Source organism: Diadema setosum, chromosome 11 (assembly GCF_964275005.1).
Source record: "Diadema setosum chromosome 11, eeDiaSeto1, whole genome shotgun sequence".
In the NCBI taxonomy this organism is placed as follows: domain Eukaryota; kingdom Metazoa; phylum Echinodermata; class Echinoidea; order Diadematoida; family Diadematidae; genus Diadema; species Diadema setosum.
This window is the reverse complement of record NC_092695.1, coordinates 14,954,465-14,971,886: the sequence shown is the minus strand read 5'-3', so window position 1 is coordinate 14,971,886 and position 17,422 is coordinate 14,954,465. Positions and strand designations below refer to the sequence as shown.

At 36.7% G+C, this 17,422-nt stretch overlaps 2 protein-coding genes across 2 annotated transcripts in view; one reads left to right on the top strand and one right to left on the bottom strand.

Annotated features, from left to right (window-relative positions):
• The window catches only part of LOC140235301 (prokineticin receptor 2-like), a 51,493-nt gene that overhangs the window by 10,161 nt on the left and 23,910 nt on the right, over window positions 1-17,422 (top strand). The window lies entirely within an intron of this gene.
• LOC140234879 (uncharacterized) lies at window positions 13,989-14,489 on the bottom strand. Its single transcript, XM_072314925.1, has one exon. The coding sequence runs from the start codon at window positions 14,487-14,489 to the stop codon at window positions 13,989-13,991; it is 501 nt and encodes a 166-aa protein (XP_072171026.1).

Genomic DNA, 17,422 nt, shown 5'->3' with positions numbered 1-17,422 from the left:
TATACTTTGAGGGAAAATATCAGGTAAATATAATAAAAACCACCTTTTTGTTAGAAAACTTTTTAAATGTTTTTTTGTGTGTGGTTTTTTTTTTTTTGGGGGGGGGGGTGTGGGGCGATATTATACGCGACATAGTCAAAATGACTCTGTGATGAATATTAACGTCCTCTGAGAGTTCCTATCTAACAGTTGCTTGCATGAAGTGAAACTCCAATTACACACAAACACACACGCACGCACGCACAAGCACACGCACACAAAAGAAACGTCGAAGATCGATCCAATGCCTACTCAGACTTCAACAATGGCAATTTTGCGGGGTTGTATCAAATTCACCAGTTCATTTCGTCATTTTCGGGGCAGAAAAAAATGCCAAGTAGCAATGTCATACTGAATGCCTACTACAGATCCTAATTCCACCATGTTTGAGTGCTACGGCAAATTGTATAAAAGCTAAACCCCTTCCGCGGCAAATGTAGATATGTGCGCGATAGCAATATGAAGGTTAATTTGCACGGTGTGATAGGAGAATATTGCAAAATACTTGAGCAATATTGCGCGAAAGTTCCGGTCACTTTAAATCGTAATTTACAAATTTTAGTTCAATCTGTACCCTCTCCCTTCTCTCTACCTCTCTCTCTCTCTCCCTCTCTCTCTTCCTTATTTTTCTGAGGTGGAATAAGAAATGAAATTAAAGTAGGGAGTAAAAAGTGCATTGCTTCTGGAGAGGGCGTTTTCATACGGTCGCTTTTGTGACGTGATCAATATATTTCTATTATTTTGTGGGTAGATATGTTGTAAAACTAGGGGTCGTCGTCGTCTACTAAGGAATATTCTACGATAGGACAACCCCGAATCAAACAGATTAAGCTCTTTGAAAGTCAACATTTCCTTATTTTTTTTTATTTTTTTTTATGTATTTGCAGATTTTGTAGTCATTTGATACTGATAAAAAAAGGGCGATATACGCGACATAATCAAAATGACTCTGTGATGAGACTTTTTTTTTTCATGGGAGAGGGGGTTGCGGAGGAAAATGATTAAGCAGGCAGAATTGAAAATACATGTGTATGTGCAAATATATTTGCATAATACTACCAATGACTGTAGGGTATAGGACCTACATTGACATGCTTGTTTATTTATCCATCTATATATTACGTAATCATATATCACTGTTTTGGGAGCGCTTACTGACTACCTTTTTTCGTATTGTATTTCATTATGATGAGAACTACGTATAGAAGAGAGGTGATGGGAAAGGGCGGGAAAACATTTTGCCAGCTTCTACCCGCCGTCATCTATTGAGCATGAATAGATTTATTCCAGGATGTCAAGACAACCAAGTTGAATTTGTTTCACAGTACACAAAAAGACCGGTTTGACTAAAATTCGGTGACGGATGGGCATAATCGTATTGTGAGTGTGTTGAGACAAAATGGACAAGAATTTGCGTAGCGGGACTGTATAGTTAATGCTGGGCATCCCTTTTTGCAGGGAAATGTATGTATGTATATATATATATATATATATATATATATATATATATGTGTGTGTGTGTGTGTGTGTATGTGAAGAGAGAGAGAGGGAGAGAGGGAGATGGATCGATGGAGGCAACTCAATCATTCTTATCACTGTTTATCTGTGTATGATTGCTCCTGACAAAAGAATACCAGAAAAAACATAATTCCGCAGTAGGCATGGTAGGGGCACCTTTTAAGCTGTTTTTTGTGTATGTGTATGCACTTCCACTTTGGTAGGGCAAAATGTGTAGAGGATGCATTATTCGCAGCCCCTTAGGGCACACAAGTGAGAAATTAAATGCGCTATTTAAATTTTAGTCGTTCCGATTCCATCTACTAAAGCAATATTTTCAGCCTTCCCAAAATGGCGCACGTTTTGCCATTATTTATTTCAACAATTCACTAAAAAGACTAGTGTTCATGCAAAAACAAAGACAAAAACCGATAACAACAACAACAACCTTTTAACAGACCCATGACGGAAACATAGATGAATCGTTAAGAGGCAATACTTACAGATGAGCTAGCATGTCTGAACGAAGCTGATATGTAGTTGTGAAGTGTGAAGGTATGTATCTGTCCACTCATGGATGCAAAAGTTCAGAGCAATTAAGGGTGCGGCGAGCAGGCGCTCTTCTTCTGGTTTCAGAGGTTCAATCCTCAGTACTTCGTGTCTTAATTCGATATTTGCCATTTTTGTGTGTTTCTTTAAATTACCCCACTAATGACAAGAAGATGTCTACAAAATTCGTCAAAGATTGGAATAAAAGGGGCTTAAAATGAGTACATTTGACGGATTTCGTTAAGTTGAGTTTCCAAATGGTAGTACAATGATTTGGTGTTCTTCTCCTCCCCCTGGCCTTCGTCTCTACCTTCTCTTGCCATTGCCATTAGACTGACTGTATGTTTATTCCCATAAATATACGATCAGCTGATTTGGAGTGTCATCTTACTGCTGCAAGTGTGCTGCTGAATTACTGAGTGAAGACGTTGTACTTGTGAGCTAAACTGTGACAAATGATACTACAATAAAACAAGCCTTCTATTTCTGACAGGTGTACTTTTTCAGAGAGACACATCCACCAACTTTATAATCAGGAGTCGATGCTCCCTGTAAAGACCATAGTTGATTCACCTTCAGGTACATGTAAGAATTTTCATGAGTTAATGACGTTCTGAAACGTTCTGGTTGATATTGTGGTGCTACCTAGCAATCATGGGACTATGATGAAAAACAAATCCAGTTTTCACCGCAAACAATGGACGCTGATATCTAGCACTCGTCCTTGGGTCATCCTCTCAAGAGAGTCATTGAACCCTGTGACTCTCCGCCGTCTCAGCAGGGTCATATGCACTTGTATCTCATCCGTCCGCTTAACCTTTTAGCACTTCACTCCATTGCGTGCCATGTGATCGATATTGAAAGGTTTCGAGATCACTGGCGAAACAAAGTACGAAAAAGTGGTGAGGGAAAGGCATTCGAGAATACTATTTGTAAGGGGATAGGGTCCTGATGTGAAGTATAAGACTCTCCAAGGAAAAGGAAAAACTTAACTGTAGTGTTGACGAAAATGGTAATTTTAGGTGATATAAAAAAATTCTGTTTACAATAATCAAATTCGCAGAATGGTATAATGCATCTGTGCTCATGTAGAGTTGACAAAGCAAAGTCAGAAAAACTTCCTGAATATACCAACAGATGTATGGAAGGTGTATGGAATAGTTATGATCACTTGCAAAATGATATGATAGTTTATACTTTGTGCAGTTATTTTTATGGCCCAGGAGATGATCTCCATCAATGTCTGACAAAAAGAAAAACTGAGTTTGATTTACATTTTTGTTTTGATTTTGTTTAGCCGGTGCTCACTCACTTCACTCTTTATGATGCTAAATCTCGTGTCAGTTAGAACTTACGCTGTTTTTCGAATGCTAACAGACTTTCCTTGAAAGCCCTTTAAAGTCAGTCGACCTAAAAGACAACATGCAAATAATAATGGCAAATATGTGGTACTGGGTCCATTAGCAAGAAAGAATATACACGTATGTATAATTACAGGTAATTGCTCGAGTACCAATGCTACAACAATCCCGTTTCTACCCAAGACCCTCAAGATGGTGAGGTATATTATGCTTCCTCCTTGCGTTTACCTGTTTGATATGTCATGTCTACCTTCATTATTACCACATTACGCGGTATACTACTTTCACTTTTGCTACTTTTACTACACATTTTTACCTGCCTTTTCACTTTTGTTTTTGTTTTATCAATGAGATTGGAGTTCTGTGATAGGCCAACATGTTCAATGTTACCTTGATTTCGAGCCTGGATGAGACCTGGAAAGTCTCGAGCAAGTTACCTACGTATGCACAGACATACAAACCGACAGACACAAACAAACAAGGATACACACCCACACCGATAAATCCGCACAAACAACTAAAAGCATGTTTGCATATGATAATAATAATAATAATAATAATAATAATAATAATAATAATAATAATAATAATAATAATAATAATAATAAATATCATTTATAAAGCGCTTATTACAATGTTTCTAAGCGCTATATGATAATATGATATGATATGATATATAATATGATAATAATGATATTGAATAAAGATGAAACGCTCTCACTTTTTTGTGCAAATGCACTCATTTGCTCGGTGGCGAGATTGAGAAACATATATAGTTACAGGCTGCATCTTGTTTGTTATCAGTTAGCGGGGCCATCTATAGTGTAAGCTTTGGTCACGTGATCATCATCACTATAGCACAGTCTGATATTATCAATGAATGATCTGCTTGCAGAAGATGAGATTACAATGTCTCGGATGAATGTATATAAAGAGGCGGAGAGAAAATGAGAGAGAGAATAAAAGTGAGAACGTTTCATCTTATCAATAGTTATATTATCACGTAGTCAATCAATACCGGTATGTTGAGTCTTAACGGCATTCTCCCATTATCTGATCATCGGTGCAGTACTGGGTTCTTCCTTAATAGCTGAACGCCATTTCTCATATAGGTGCGTCAGTGTCTATATCACGGGCCTTGTTAACCTTGTGATTTAATCAACGCCATCTGTTTGAGGATCAGCAACGGAATCCTTGCATTGCTCTCCGCTGAACTCTCGTCTGCTTGAAGTTCTTTGGTGATGAACCTGACTTTTAGAAAAACCTTGTGTCGTCATTCCACTCAAGCGTGAGCTATGACTTAGTCTGAGATAGGTTTCACCCTTCTATAATGCAAAGATATGTAGACACAGTAGTCTTATAACGTCAGATATTATTCCATATTCAAGCTGTCTACAAATATATGGATTAGACGATGATGAATCGCCTCATAAATCACACACGAGATTTTAGAAACGGATGATATCAATAATTTGATGGGGGGGGGGGGAGGGGAAGAGGAAGGGGGTTACAGTGCGACTACAACCACTTCTTACTCTTAAGTCACTTTTGCCAGTTTATCAAACGCAACAGTAACTTTAATGCGAAAGACAGAATTCATTTATTTGAGGTTCAGTTAAAAAAAACAAAAACACGAAGTTTATTGAAAGTTTGCTTGAAAGTGAATTGCAGACGTTATAATCTCAACTATGACTTTGTATATGCGATTAAGGGGGTGTTGCAAGAAAGTTGCAATTAATTGCAAGCTCCCTTCTAGCAACGGAACTTGCGATTGCTTGCAAGGTGCAATTGATCCGTCTCTTGCAAAATTTACGATAGATATTTGCAATCGACTGCAGCTCCAATTTCTGGCAACGCCTCAGTAGACTCATGATAACTATCACTCTGTCATGCAGACAATTTCACCTGTACAATTCTTCAGCCTTTATTTTTATCCGACTCTAATCACATTTTCAGTTCGATAGATCTTATGCGAAAAGATAAAGATGTTGTTGTTTCGTACAAATTATAACGCTTCCATACCACTACGTGTTGCTCAAGGCGCTTTACAAATTTTTCTCACTTTCTTTCCTGAAATGATACAGGAACTCGCTTAATATACATGTAAGCCGTCAAGTTGCCCATAACCAGGAATCTAGAGGCTAGTCCTTAATTTCTTCTCTGTTCACAGAAAGCTCTTCGAGTGAAGTCGTATTGGCATGCGAGAGGGCAAGTATTCCTTCCTAACTGATCTCGTTTCATCTATTTTAATGTTCTCTCCACTTTACTGCATTTCGTGAGAAACTTGATTTTCTTCACTCCGTTTTTTCATCTGGAAAGGTGGCAGCGCGGAAGATCGACTAAGCTTCACTGTATCAAGATAATGCGTCTCGCACTGACATGACCGGTGTGCAACTTGCTGTTTCGATGTAATCAGCCTCCAATACATCCTTCTGTGATCTTCTTTTCTTACATGCTCCCCTCTCTCCATCTCTCCATCTTCCTCTCTGCCCATCTTTTCTTCCGTTCTCTCTCCTGATTTGCCGTCTGTCTATGCTCCCACTATGAAGCATGGAGTGGCCAGAGTGGCGTACTTCCTTCTGAACTTTTGCTTTGTGTAGACCTCTTTGTGCCTTCTTTCTCCACCTTTAAAACATTTCATCTATGCCTTGTCATGTTGGCGGATTAATCCTTTAAAAAAAGATACAGCTGTAACAGACAAATCAGCACCACATTTGCCCACGTGTAGAGTTCTTTTTCAGTTTTTACTACCCGTAATACCACGTACAGAGTTTGGCTGCTTTATTAAAATGTCAATGATCGCCTGGCACAGAGTGTCAATATCAACCTCGTGTCATCGTCTCTATTTCTTAGGTTGTGTGTCTTTCGATGCACTCATTTAGCGATACAGACCTACTTACATAACATATTAAAAAACTCACATCGCCATCAATATGCCTGACCAACAGATGTTTCAGATTTTCCACAAGAATGATTTGCTTTAATGTTTTCTTTTGAGAGCAATGAATTAAGTTTAGGACGACCCTCTTAATTGTCTACGTGTAGTAGGTTCGTTGCCATTTTGTCCTACTGAAGTTGGCGACCTATCATAACAAGCATCGACTGCCCAACTGCATTATTGTCATTAAGTTTGTTTTTTTTTTCTTACTGAGTGCAACCTATCGACGTGTTTTTAATCCAGCCACAGGTAAGGATATCTGAACTTCGGGGGTTGTTTAATTCTTCAGCTCTAGAAGTGGATACGCCATCAGTGATTCCGATAGTGAGGTACGACCATTCTAGAGATTTCCGTATCATATCCCATCAAACTCCGCGGCGGCTTAGGGGTGATTTCTAGATAGATATTCCCAAGCAGGTGAAAAGCAGAGCACTTTAGATCGCCGAGATGAGTAGAGGATGAACCAACGAGCGGAAGAGGACAGGGTGGATTACTCGACCTGTTTCCACCTCAGCCGAAAGTGATGTTGTGTCGCTCCAGAAAAGATCAGTCGTAATGAAATACATGTATTCGTTTTGATATATTTTCTGTACACGACAGGAGCGATCGAACATATTGTTCATATCCCACGTTCTGTGTTGACATTAAGCGTCATCTCGGTGGTTATCGTACGATGATGGTATTCCAAAGGACATAGATGTAATGCAAAAATCATGAAACATATCACCTCAATATAAGGATGTCGGCAAAGATGCACACTTACCCTCATTTCATTTCCTATGGCCGCATAACCCAATCTCTCCCATCGACGAGGAAATAATGTAAAACACATTGCGACATGGTTGAGGTATTATCTGCAACCTGCTGACCTGATTCACCTGTGATGGGAAAGCCGCTAGGTAACCCAAGATAAGTCAGAGAATAAGCAGCTTCAATAATGCCTTAGCAATGCTTTGAAGGATTATTTCACCGACTGGTCGAACCCTGTCTTTATAAGATGTGAAATAACCTAGTGCTTGTATGTAAGGTGAGAAAATGAATAAATACATCTTGGGTTAGATTATAGCAAAACTGTTACTGTCAGTTCAGAACTTCATCGGACCTCGATTTTGCTGAGTGAAATGATGCCACCATTTTAATAACGATTTGTATTTTTTTTAATTGAACTAGATTAATGATAAATAGAACTCTATTCACTAAATGTGTAGTAAATGCCTAAAACCAGGAATATACGAAATTTGAAAGCTGGGTTCTAGGTGAACCCAATATACAAGGTACTGTATGCCTGGCTCCGGAATTTTTCACCAATCATACTGTTCTTTTACTCCATTAGCACTTTTAGTCAATTTGTGTAGACGATTAGTAGGTTTATGTGCCCCATTACGAAGCAATTAATTACCCTCAGTCCAATAAGAGAATAAGCTTTATCACTCTTTTAAATTTCGTTGATACGTAGAGAGATAAAAACAAAGAACCAGTAGCAGTAGCACGCCTTTTGAAAATTATAATATACATAGATCGCGGGATTTTCCGACGAGACCGACACCCAGTAGTCATACAGCCCACGAGTTCGACATTGAAAACAAAACAAAACAAAAAAAAAAATGGTCCGTGAGTCATACAGCCAACGACTCATACAGCCAATGAGTTTGACATTACAACATAGGGCTAAATGTGTCGGTCTTTTGGGCCTTGTTTACTTAGTGTCAAACTCAAACTCGTAAGCTTCATAACTCATGGGCTGTATACTCGTGTGCTGTATGATTCGTGGCTGTCGAACTCGTGACGTGCACCCATAGATCGCTGTCATGACCCTTTATAAATCACCCAACACTATCGTGGAAATTGCTGGAACAAAGGAGATGGGATGAGGCTTTCTTTGTTATCCACACATGCCGAATGTTTTGAACAAGATTTCTAGCCATGAATCTCCTTTTCACACATAGGCCTACTGTACTAAGATTGTTTTCTGCAAGAATTGCCAAAAACCCTGAATCAACTTTAATGATTATAATGGTGTTCTCTTTCGCAATTAACAGCGGTACTTCATTTCTTAGCATAGCATCAGCAATGGAAGAGGGCCCTTTTTTCTCTCCTTGGAGGCTCTCAAAGGATTTTTTGTTGCTTTTGTTTTGTTTTGTTCTGTTCTGAGGAGTACAGGGTAACTGTGTGCTATTGACAGAGGAGTCCGATGCCCTCCGAAACGATCAGCCTAAAATTACCCACGGGACTTCCGGGTGCAGTGTGGGGATCAGTCAGCACAAGGCAGTTCCTATGGAAGCGACCTTCAGTTGAGAACAAGAACAATAAGGGTTCGACTACTATGACGCGTATACTTTTTACTAAGATGAAGATGCTCCTTGTGCAGGGCTGCTGTCAACGATCTTTCGAGATAGTTTCAAGTTTCATTTATTCGTCAACACCGGAAGAAGTTCACCGGGAGATCTTCCAAAGGCTGCCAAGTCAGTGTGCTAAAGGACGAATCAAATTATCCTGGTGAAAACCATCCCACATTATTCGCAATCTATGTTTCTGGCGGCAACGTGTATTGAACATGTTGAAAAAAACAAACAAACATTGGTTTGATTTTGCAACTGAAACGTTCATTGAGTCTTTCTTTTCCCTTTCTATGCGCGATATATATTCCTGTTGTTTGTGTTCTGGCACTCACATGCATATTTCCGTGTCATTTGTAATGTTTAAATCATGATTATTCGTGAGGTGCCAATGATGCTTATATCGAGAGTACTTTGCATGTAGGGGATTTGGACCTTTAAGACACACTGTCTAAGTCTCATCCGGATCCAACATCAGTGCCGTTACAATCCTTCTGCCGTTTAAAAAATAAACAAAAATATTCATCAGTGATGAATAACACATCTATCTTACAAGGTCACAACTTTGGTCTTTTAACATTTGTCTCAATTTTAAGAAAATATTCTATTTCTTATGTGACTTCCATCTAATATTCTTACAAAGGCACAAAGAATCTGTCCAGCAAATATGGGTTAAACTTATGCGTTTGTTGGTATGCTTGCTCATGTTTTTTTTTTTTTTTTGTTTCTCTGTGTTCGAGGTAGTCATTGTAACCTTTCTTGCTTGTAACATTTGTTTCTTAGATTGTTGTGCATGCCTGCACATAGTAATAAGCTGCATTATATATAACCCGTTGCTCACCAGAACCTCTGTGCCTTGTACCAATTCTGCTGGGAGTTGCCATAATTAGTCTGGTGATAGACAAAGGATAAACAGCTGCAATTATGCAACATGATGCATATAAACCACAAATATAACAGGAACGTTACATATGTTTTTACAAACTGATTTCTTTTTTATCTGAATGACAGTTTTTGCGCCTATACATTCAACCCCGTTTGTAATTTGTGGGATTCCCTTAAAATTTATCTAAATAATATGCAAATGTTGATATCTGTATCATAATTGCCGTAGAGATAAACAATAGAAAGCACGAGAATCCCTTCTGTAAACGAAGGCACCAATCAACATCACATCTGCAATCATCTCATATGGAGGTACAGGTATAGGTTGGTGATAATTGTGTCACCATGGTAATCCACTTCTCTTAATGACAAATGCCACTCCTCCCTCCCGCTTCTCCACAAAAAAAGGGAAAAATCAAATATGCAACATATATATTTTTACTTGGTTCTCCATTTTGCATGCTCCTATGTCATAACATGTTATTGAATGTGATACGTAATATACGCTCCTCAGAAAAAAAAAAATATGCAAACGATCAATCCCACAAAATTGCGAAGTAATTGATTGGCTATGAATTGTAAATTTGATTCCATATTTCTCAGTAGGTTTATATATATATATATATATATATGTATGTATATATATATATATATATATATATATATATATATAATGACGAAGTAGAGTGGTAATGTATTTTGACAGTCCAACAGTGCTATTTATTCAGACCAAATTTTCGACGAATACATTCGTCTTCCTCAGGGTCGACAATGACAATTCTGAAAGTAAACAAGGTGACTCTATTCTCTACATAATAATACATACAGTAAGTGGTAACCATATGAATGTTTATGGCAACAAGCGTGTGGTATCTAAGAAGAGCCAAAGTACGCGTCTTATCAGCATGATAAGATACCACACGCTTGTTGCCATAAGCATTCATATGGTTACCACTTATGTATTATTACATAGAGAATAGAGTCACCTTGTTTACTTTCAGAATTGTCATTGTCGACCCTGAGGAAGACGAATGTATTCGTCGAAAATTTGGTCTGAATAAATAGCACTGTTGGATTGTCAAAATGCATTACCACTCTACTTCGTCATCGTTTCTATACTGGTACCAACACGCGGACTACAAGTATCATTATATATATATATATATATATATATATATATATATATTGAATTTATCTATTCAGCAGAGAAAGACATTGATGAACAATCATGACAGACACAGAGACAAAAAACATAACTTTGGAATACATAAAGCTGAAGGGAAGCAGCCAACGAGGAATTAAGTTTTCTTAAAATCTGGCCGACCCAGAAGATCAGTTTTAAAAAATGCATTGGTGGTAAATCATTTCATATTTATAAAACAAAACAAAAAATGAGATGAACAGATATACCGTTGCAAGAACAAAACATAAAGCAATACAGCATGATACACAATACACTACATTTACATTACGAAGACAATATTATACGAACAAAGTGAGTTACAATCATTAGATAGAATACATGTAATGCCAGCCAAGCATGTCAAAAACTTAGGAATGATAATTTTGTATAAAATTCTCCTTAAGTTTACGTTTGAATACATTAAAAGAGGTAACTTTATGAATATCATCTGGTATTGAATTCCATATAAGCGGACCTTGATAAAACACAGATTTCTGAAATAACGATGTTCTTACTTTTGGCTTGTGAAAATTCTCAGCGTTTCTGGTATAATATGAATGTATATTGCAATTTAAGGTGAAATAATGCATCACAGAATTGGGTAAAAGCTTTTTATGCCATAAAAACATAAGATTACCTAAAATATACTTATATCTGTCATACAACTCTAAAATCTTTTGGGAATTAAAAATTGGTGAAGTGTGAGCTAAATAAGTTGAATGGTTAATAACCCTTATTGCACGTTTTTGTAGTTTAAAAAGTCTGTCTATGTTCATATGTATATATTTGCAGCACAACCCCAAACAGAAAGACCATATTCAAAAAAGGGCGCAATAATTGCAATATATATCATTTTAAGAACAACAGTGGGTAAAAATTAAGTCGAAAAAGTATCCCAATATTTTTTTTTTGAAATTTTGTTCCATATAATATTTATGTGATCTTTCCAAGTCAATTTATTATCAATTGTGATTCCTAAAAATTGCAAAGACACTTCATGCTTAATTTCAGATCCTGCTTAATGAATAGTAATATCCTTGACATCAACATTTCTATTGGTGAATATCATAAAATGCGTTTTACTTGTATTTACTGATAATTTATTCATAAATAACCATTTAGAAATTATACTTAGCTCATTATTGACTATCATTTGTAATGTTTGGGGATCATTGTGAGATATTAAAATACTGGTGTCATCAGCAAACAATATATATATAAAAACCTCAGACGCATTACGTTAAGTCATTCATATATAAAATAAACAAAAGAGGTCCCAAGATTGACCCTTGGGGTACTCCACACTTCAATTCTTTAGATTTAGATTGAAAACCATCCACAACCACATATTGCACTCTGTCGGATAAATAACTGCGGAACAAATCTAAAACAACTCTTATACCATACAAATACATCTTACTAAGTAAAATATCATGATCAAGACTGTCAAAAGCCTTGCTCAAATCCAAAAATATGCTGATTAAAATTTCCTCATTTTCTATTGCACACATCACATTTTGAAAAAAATTGATTAGAGCATGAGAAGTGGAGTGTCTCTCCCTAAAACCATATTGGTTAGAGGTGAATATATTGCACTCTTTGATAAAGGATAATAAACGAACATAAATGCATTTCTAAAAAATCTTTGAAAACAGAGATAAAACAGATATCGGGCGGTAGTTACTTAAAATCTCTTGTGAACCTTTTTTAAAAACAGGTATTACACGTACTATTTTCAGTTTATCTGGGAAGACACCAGCATCTAAACACTTATTTAATATTGCACACAGAGGTTCACATATATAATTAATAACTCTTTTCAAAACACAAATTGCAATTCCATCTGAACCTGGGCTAGTATCATTCTTAAAATTCTTCACAATATCAACAATTTCATCAGGAAATATTGGTTTAAAAAATGCAGATTTCTTATTTTTAATAATATAGTTTACATTAGGTGACTTCTTATCATCATCAAACTTACGTTTCAAATCATAACCAACATTAACAAAATACTCATTAAAAACATCAGGAATTATATTCTTATCTGAAATCAATTCATTATCAACAATAATCTTATCAACACAGGATTTCTTATTATGTTTTCCCAAAGCCCTATTAATAACTTTCCATGTTTTACTACTGTCACCATGTGCAGCTTGAAATTGAATCTTATAGAACAGTTTTTTTTTTGCCTGCTTGATTTTATTAACAACTTTGTTTCTAATTTTCTTATACACCCATTTTATATAATCAGTTGGATTTTTTAAAATATAACTTATACAAACGGTTTTTCTTTTTTATAATCTTTCGAATTTCATCATTAAACCAAGGTGCACTTTTATTGCTTTTACATACCTTTAAATCAATACGTTTTAAAGGAAAATATACATCATAATAATCTGAAAATACATTTATGAATTCATTATAACAATCATTGGCATTAAGAAATGTGATATTCCATTGGAAACTATTCAGATGCTGCGCAAATCTAATTATATTCATCTCACTGATTTCACGTTTATAAAAACATTTTTCTTTAAAAACATTAGAAATTTTATTACAAATACAATATATGGGAAAATGATTGCTTACATCACATAAAAAAAGCCCCGATGAAGATACATTCACACTATCCTCATTTGTAAATATATTGTCAATTAACGAAACCGAGTCTGGAGTAATCCTTGTAGGATATTTAATAAGAGGAAACATATTATGAACAAACAACATATCAAAAAACTAATTTACGTATTGCTCTTTGTCTATTCTTAAGAGGTTAATATTGAAATCACCCATCAAATAAAACACTTTTTTCTCATTTTGCACAATTTGTAATACTTCACTTAAAACTTTCATAAAATCTTCGACACATTGATTAGGTGGTCTATACACAAGTCCAAATAAAATTCTTCGATGATTCATTTCAATTTCAGAAAATATACTTTCAATATGATTATTATTTACATCCAAATCAGTCCTTCGTTCAAATTTAACATCATTTTTAATATACAAACCAACTCCACCACACCTCTTAAATCTACGACTATTTGCAAAGAAAGAATAATTGTCAAGCCTGTACATATCAAAAGGTGAGTTAGCATTCAGCCATGTTTCAGAAATTCCTATTACAGTTGGTGCAATATCAATTGAAGTTGAAAATGAGTTTGTTATCAAAATTACGAGACATGCGCCTACAATTAAAATGAATACAAAAAAGGGGCACCCACACGGTGAGACCTGTCAATCTCATGTCGCTGCAGCTTCATGTTCAGCTTCTCCGAGGCCAGATCAAGCATCACCTGGTCTGTATCCTCCTTTGGGTTTTCGGGGATGCCATACAGCCGCACGCAGTTACGACGAGAGTATTGCTCAGCATCATTCATGTCTCGTTTGAGGTTGGCTATATCGGCTGAGACAAGCTCGTGTTGTTTTTGCAGTGACGTGATGACACTCGCCTTTGATTTCACTTCAGCCTCCAATTCAATCACCTTGCCTTCCGCGATTTCTAGCTGTGTTTGAAGCTTTTGCATTTCGTTGCGGACTGCTTCCACAAGGGAAACTTTGAACAACTCCTTGAACTGCTCACTGCTGAAGAATTCTCTGACCTCTTCACTTATCTGTTCATAGAATTCAGAAGCATCAACACCAGGGGGAGAAACAGATGAACACGATTTCTTTTGACCCCTGGTCCCTGGCATACCGATTGATGAGCAAGGCAGTTCACCACACAGTAAACAATGCAAGGTGTTGAATAGCCCCTGAAGTAATCACCCCTTTCAGAAATACTTGGGGAGTCTCGGGATGCCCGGTGCTCTAACACCTAAACAAAAGAAGTGATCTGGAAGAGTGCATTCACACAACACTGCGCGGGGAGACTGAATAGGTAGACACGTAATGTGCTGTACAAAAGTCAGAGTCCAGTGTTCTGTGACATACTGGATGGCAGCTGCTAACACAACTTAGTGAGCACGGGACTGAGGCAAAAAGACAGTGAAACTGAATCCAAATGAGAAATAAGAAAACTGAGCAAGTCTTTCCTTTCCTTGAACTTACATCCTCCCAGTTGGTTCTACTTCATTCCAGAAGGTTCACCATTCAGTCATACAACACACAAATATCCAGAAGGTGGGATTTCACCTCAGAAAATACGCAATTTGTGCCAGTAGCTCCTGTCTCCTTGCTCTCCGAACCTTGTGGCCAAGATATATATATTATGCTCTCACCTGGTTATGTTCCGTAACATAACTTCCACACTGCTTCCTGTCCAAAGTTCAATGTTTAACGATGTGTTTAACTTCTGAAGATATTCATATGTTCCATAACATAACTTCCATACTGCTTCCTGTCCGAAGTTCAATGTTTAACGATGTGATTAACTTCTGAAGATTTCGGCTTTCATGAAGCTTAGTACGATGGCATATGGAAGAATTGGCCTATAATTGTGTTCAAATGACTACTTAAATTTCCCGCACCCCTGGTTGCATTTTGAGCTCAAAGCTGGTCATCTCAACACAGCGTTATTTGGGTTGTTTGGCTCATCTTTCCTGAGGTACACTTTTGAAAATAACGTGGACGTATGTATATAACGTTGTATGTGTCTGGATATCTTTGTGTGCCTTTAATATCTCCCATGCTGAGTTTCTCCCAAAGAAACATATTCTCAGTCGACTTCTATATCACATACCTCCTTTGGAATATTTGCCTCTTGTGTATAGACAAAGGCAGAGTTTAGAGATGTAAAAGGGAATAATCAGGTAGGAGAAGAATATTACGAGAGGGATGTACATTAATGTAACGAGGCGAGAATGATTTACGATTACTATTATATACAATGCTATAATAATAGTTGATGTTTTTATAACACCTTTTCCTCTGGATACAAAGCGCTATGAGATGTCATCCGTGATTGCAATAGGAGATGAGATACAGTTGTATATACAAATTACTATGCAGTGACAGTAATATTTAGGTGCATTTCAGAATAAGGTCTTCAGATTTTGTTTAAAGTGATCCAGTGTTGGCCAAGCGAATAAAAATCCCCCCAAAGTGCGAACGTTGTTCACGTACCATTTTTTAAGTGTCGATGGTCAAATTATATTTAAAAAAAGAATTGAATTATATTCCAACTGTGGTCCAGTCATAACTCTAACAGTAAGATTCTATAATATCACCCATGTACATTACCAAATCAAAACACACACCAAACTCATCTCCACTCAACTTGTCCGTGTGAGGTTGATGTCATAATCATATGTATAGATGCGCTTAATGCTGATATAACAAATAAAAGTACACGAAGACAGAGAAACCCGGTTATTTTCTCAGTTTGTCGACAGGAACAGTCCGATTACAGTTTCCACAGTATGACAGCAATCGAATAAGGCCCTTTAATAGTAAACCGCACATTGTTTCCGCTGGAAATTACGATGTCAATTATAGGTCTACTGTGACATCAGTGGCCCATGACTAGAACACTTTTCTAATGGACCATACAGGCTACATTCGAACGTAATGTAATGGGATGAGATATCACATTAATACATTGCAATAAAAACTCAGTGTATTTATGATGTCATGTACAGAAATTATAAATTTATAACAAGTCCTTGTCACAGACTAGAATTATATTTGCGTGGGATCGAGATAAGGGACTAGTACACATGAGAAGATGCACAAAGTTCTAAGAGACAGGTGAAAGGTAAAATTATGAAGGCAGAAGGAACAGAGAGGAGCACATAAGATGGGTCTTCGAGAAAGAAACTGTCTATATCCTCACTATCGTCAGTTATAATAAATTATGAACAAATATAAAGTGACAGTGACAGAAGATAATGGAAGCGTTTGAAAATTAGAGAATGTTTACTCATGTATTCATGCACGCATTTCTTCATGTAATCCTTTTATGCAATTGAAACGATTTCTTTACACGTGGTCGCTTACGAATCAATAATAGCATAACAACCACGGGACCGACACGACGGCTTAATGTTCTCCTTTGGAGGACTACTGTTAAACTCCTTCATAGTAACAACATCAACTGTAGGCTGTTTTTATTTCTCTCTTTGCTCCGTGAATTAATACGGGATTGAAAAAAACAAAAAACAATCAGCAACAGCTACTGGAAAACAGAATTGGTTTGGTACAATTAACAGTGGAAGTAGAAGATGTGTCTTAATTCCTCTATTTTCTCCCATTATGTCCCAATACTCGGCTATTGGAGAAAAAAAAAATGTAAAATGTGATATGCTTTTTTATCGCAATCTTTGATTATAGTATATCCGACATGAAATAGTCTGTTCTGTGTTATGACTGAAGCTATCATAACCTTTTGTCTTTTTTTCTTCACAATTCCTTGGAAATGATAACAAAATTATAACTTGTACGTAACGAGAAAAGAAGTAAATTGCAATGTTGTTTGTACTTTGATTGCAAAGGGATTTTTCAAGGGTGAGGGAGGGAGGGGTGGCTGCGGGTAACATCTGGAGAAAACGGTCTAAAGAAGACATGTATGTAAGCAATTTTTTATTGATTATGTATCTTTCTGTGTGCTTTAAGTACGCACACGACACACCGATTGATTTTCATTTCAACTTAGATTTTGTTTTGTGCTCAGCAGTGTTTGCATTTTGCC

Coding starts and splice junctions, on each gene's coding strand:
- LOC140234879 (XM_072314925.1), bottom strand. CDS start 14,489: ATGCCAGGGACCAGGGGTCAAAAGAAATCGTGTTCATCTGTTTCTCCC.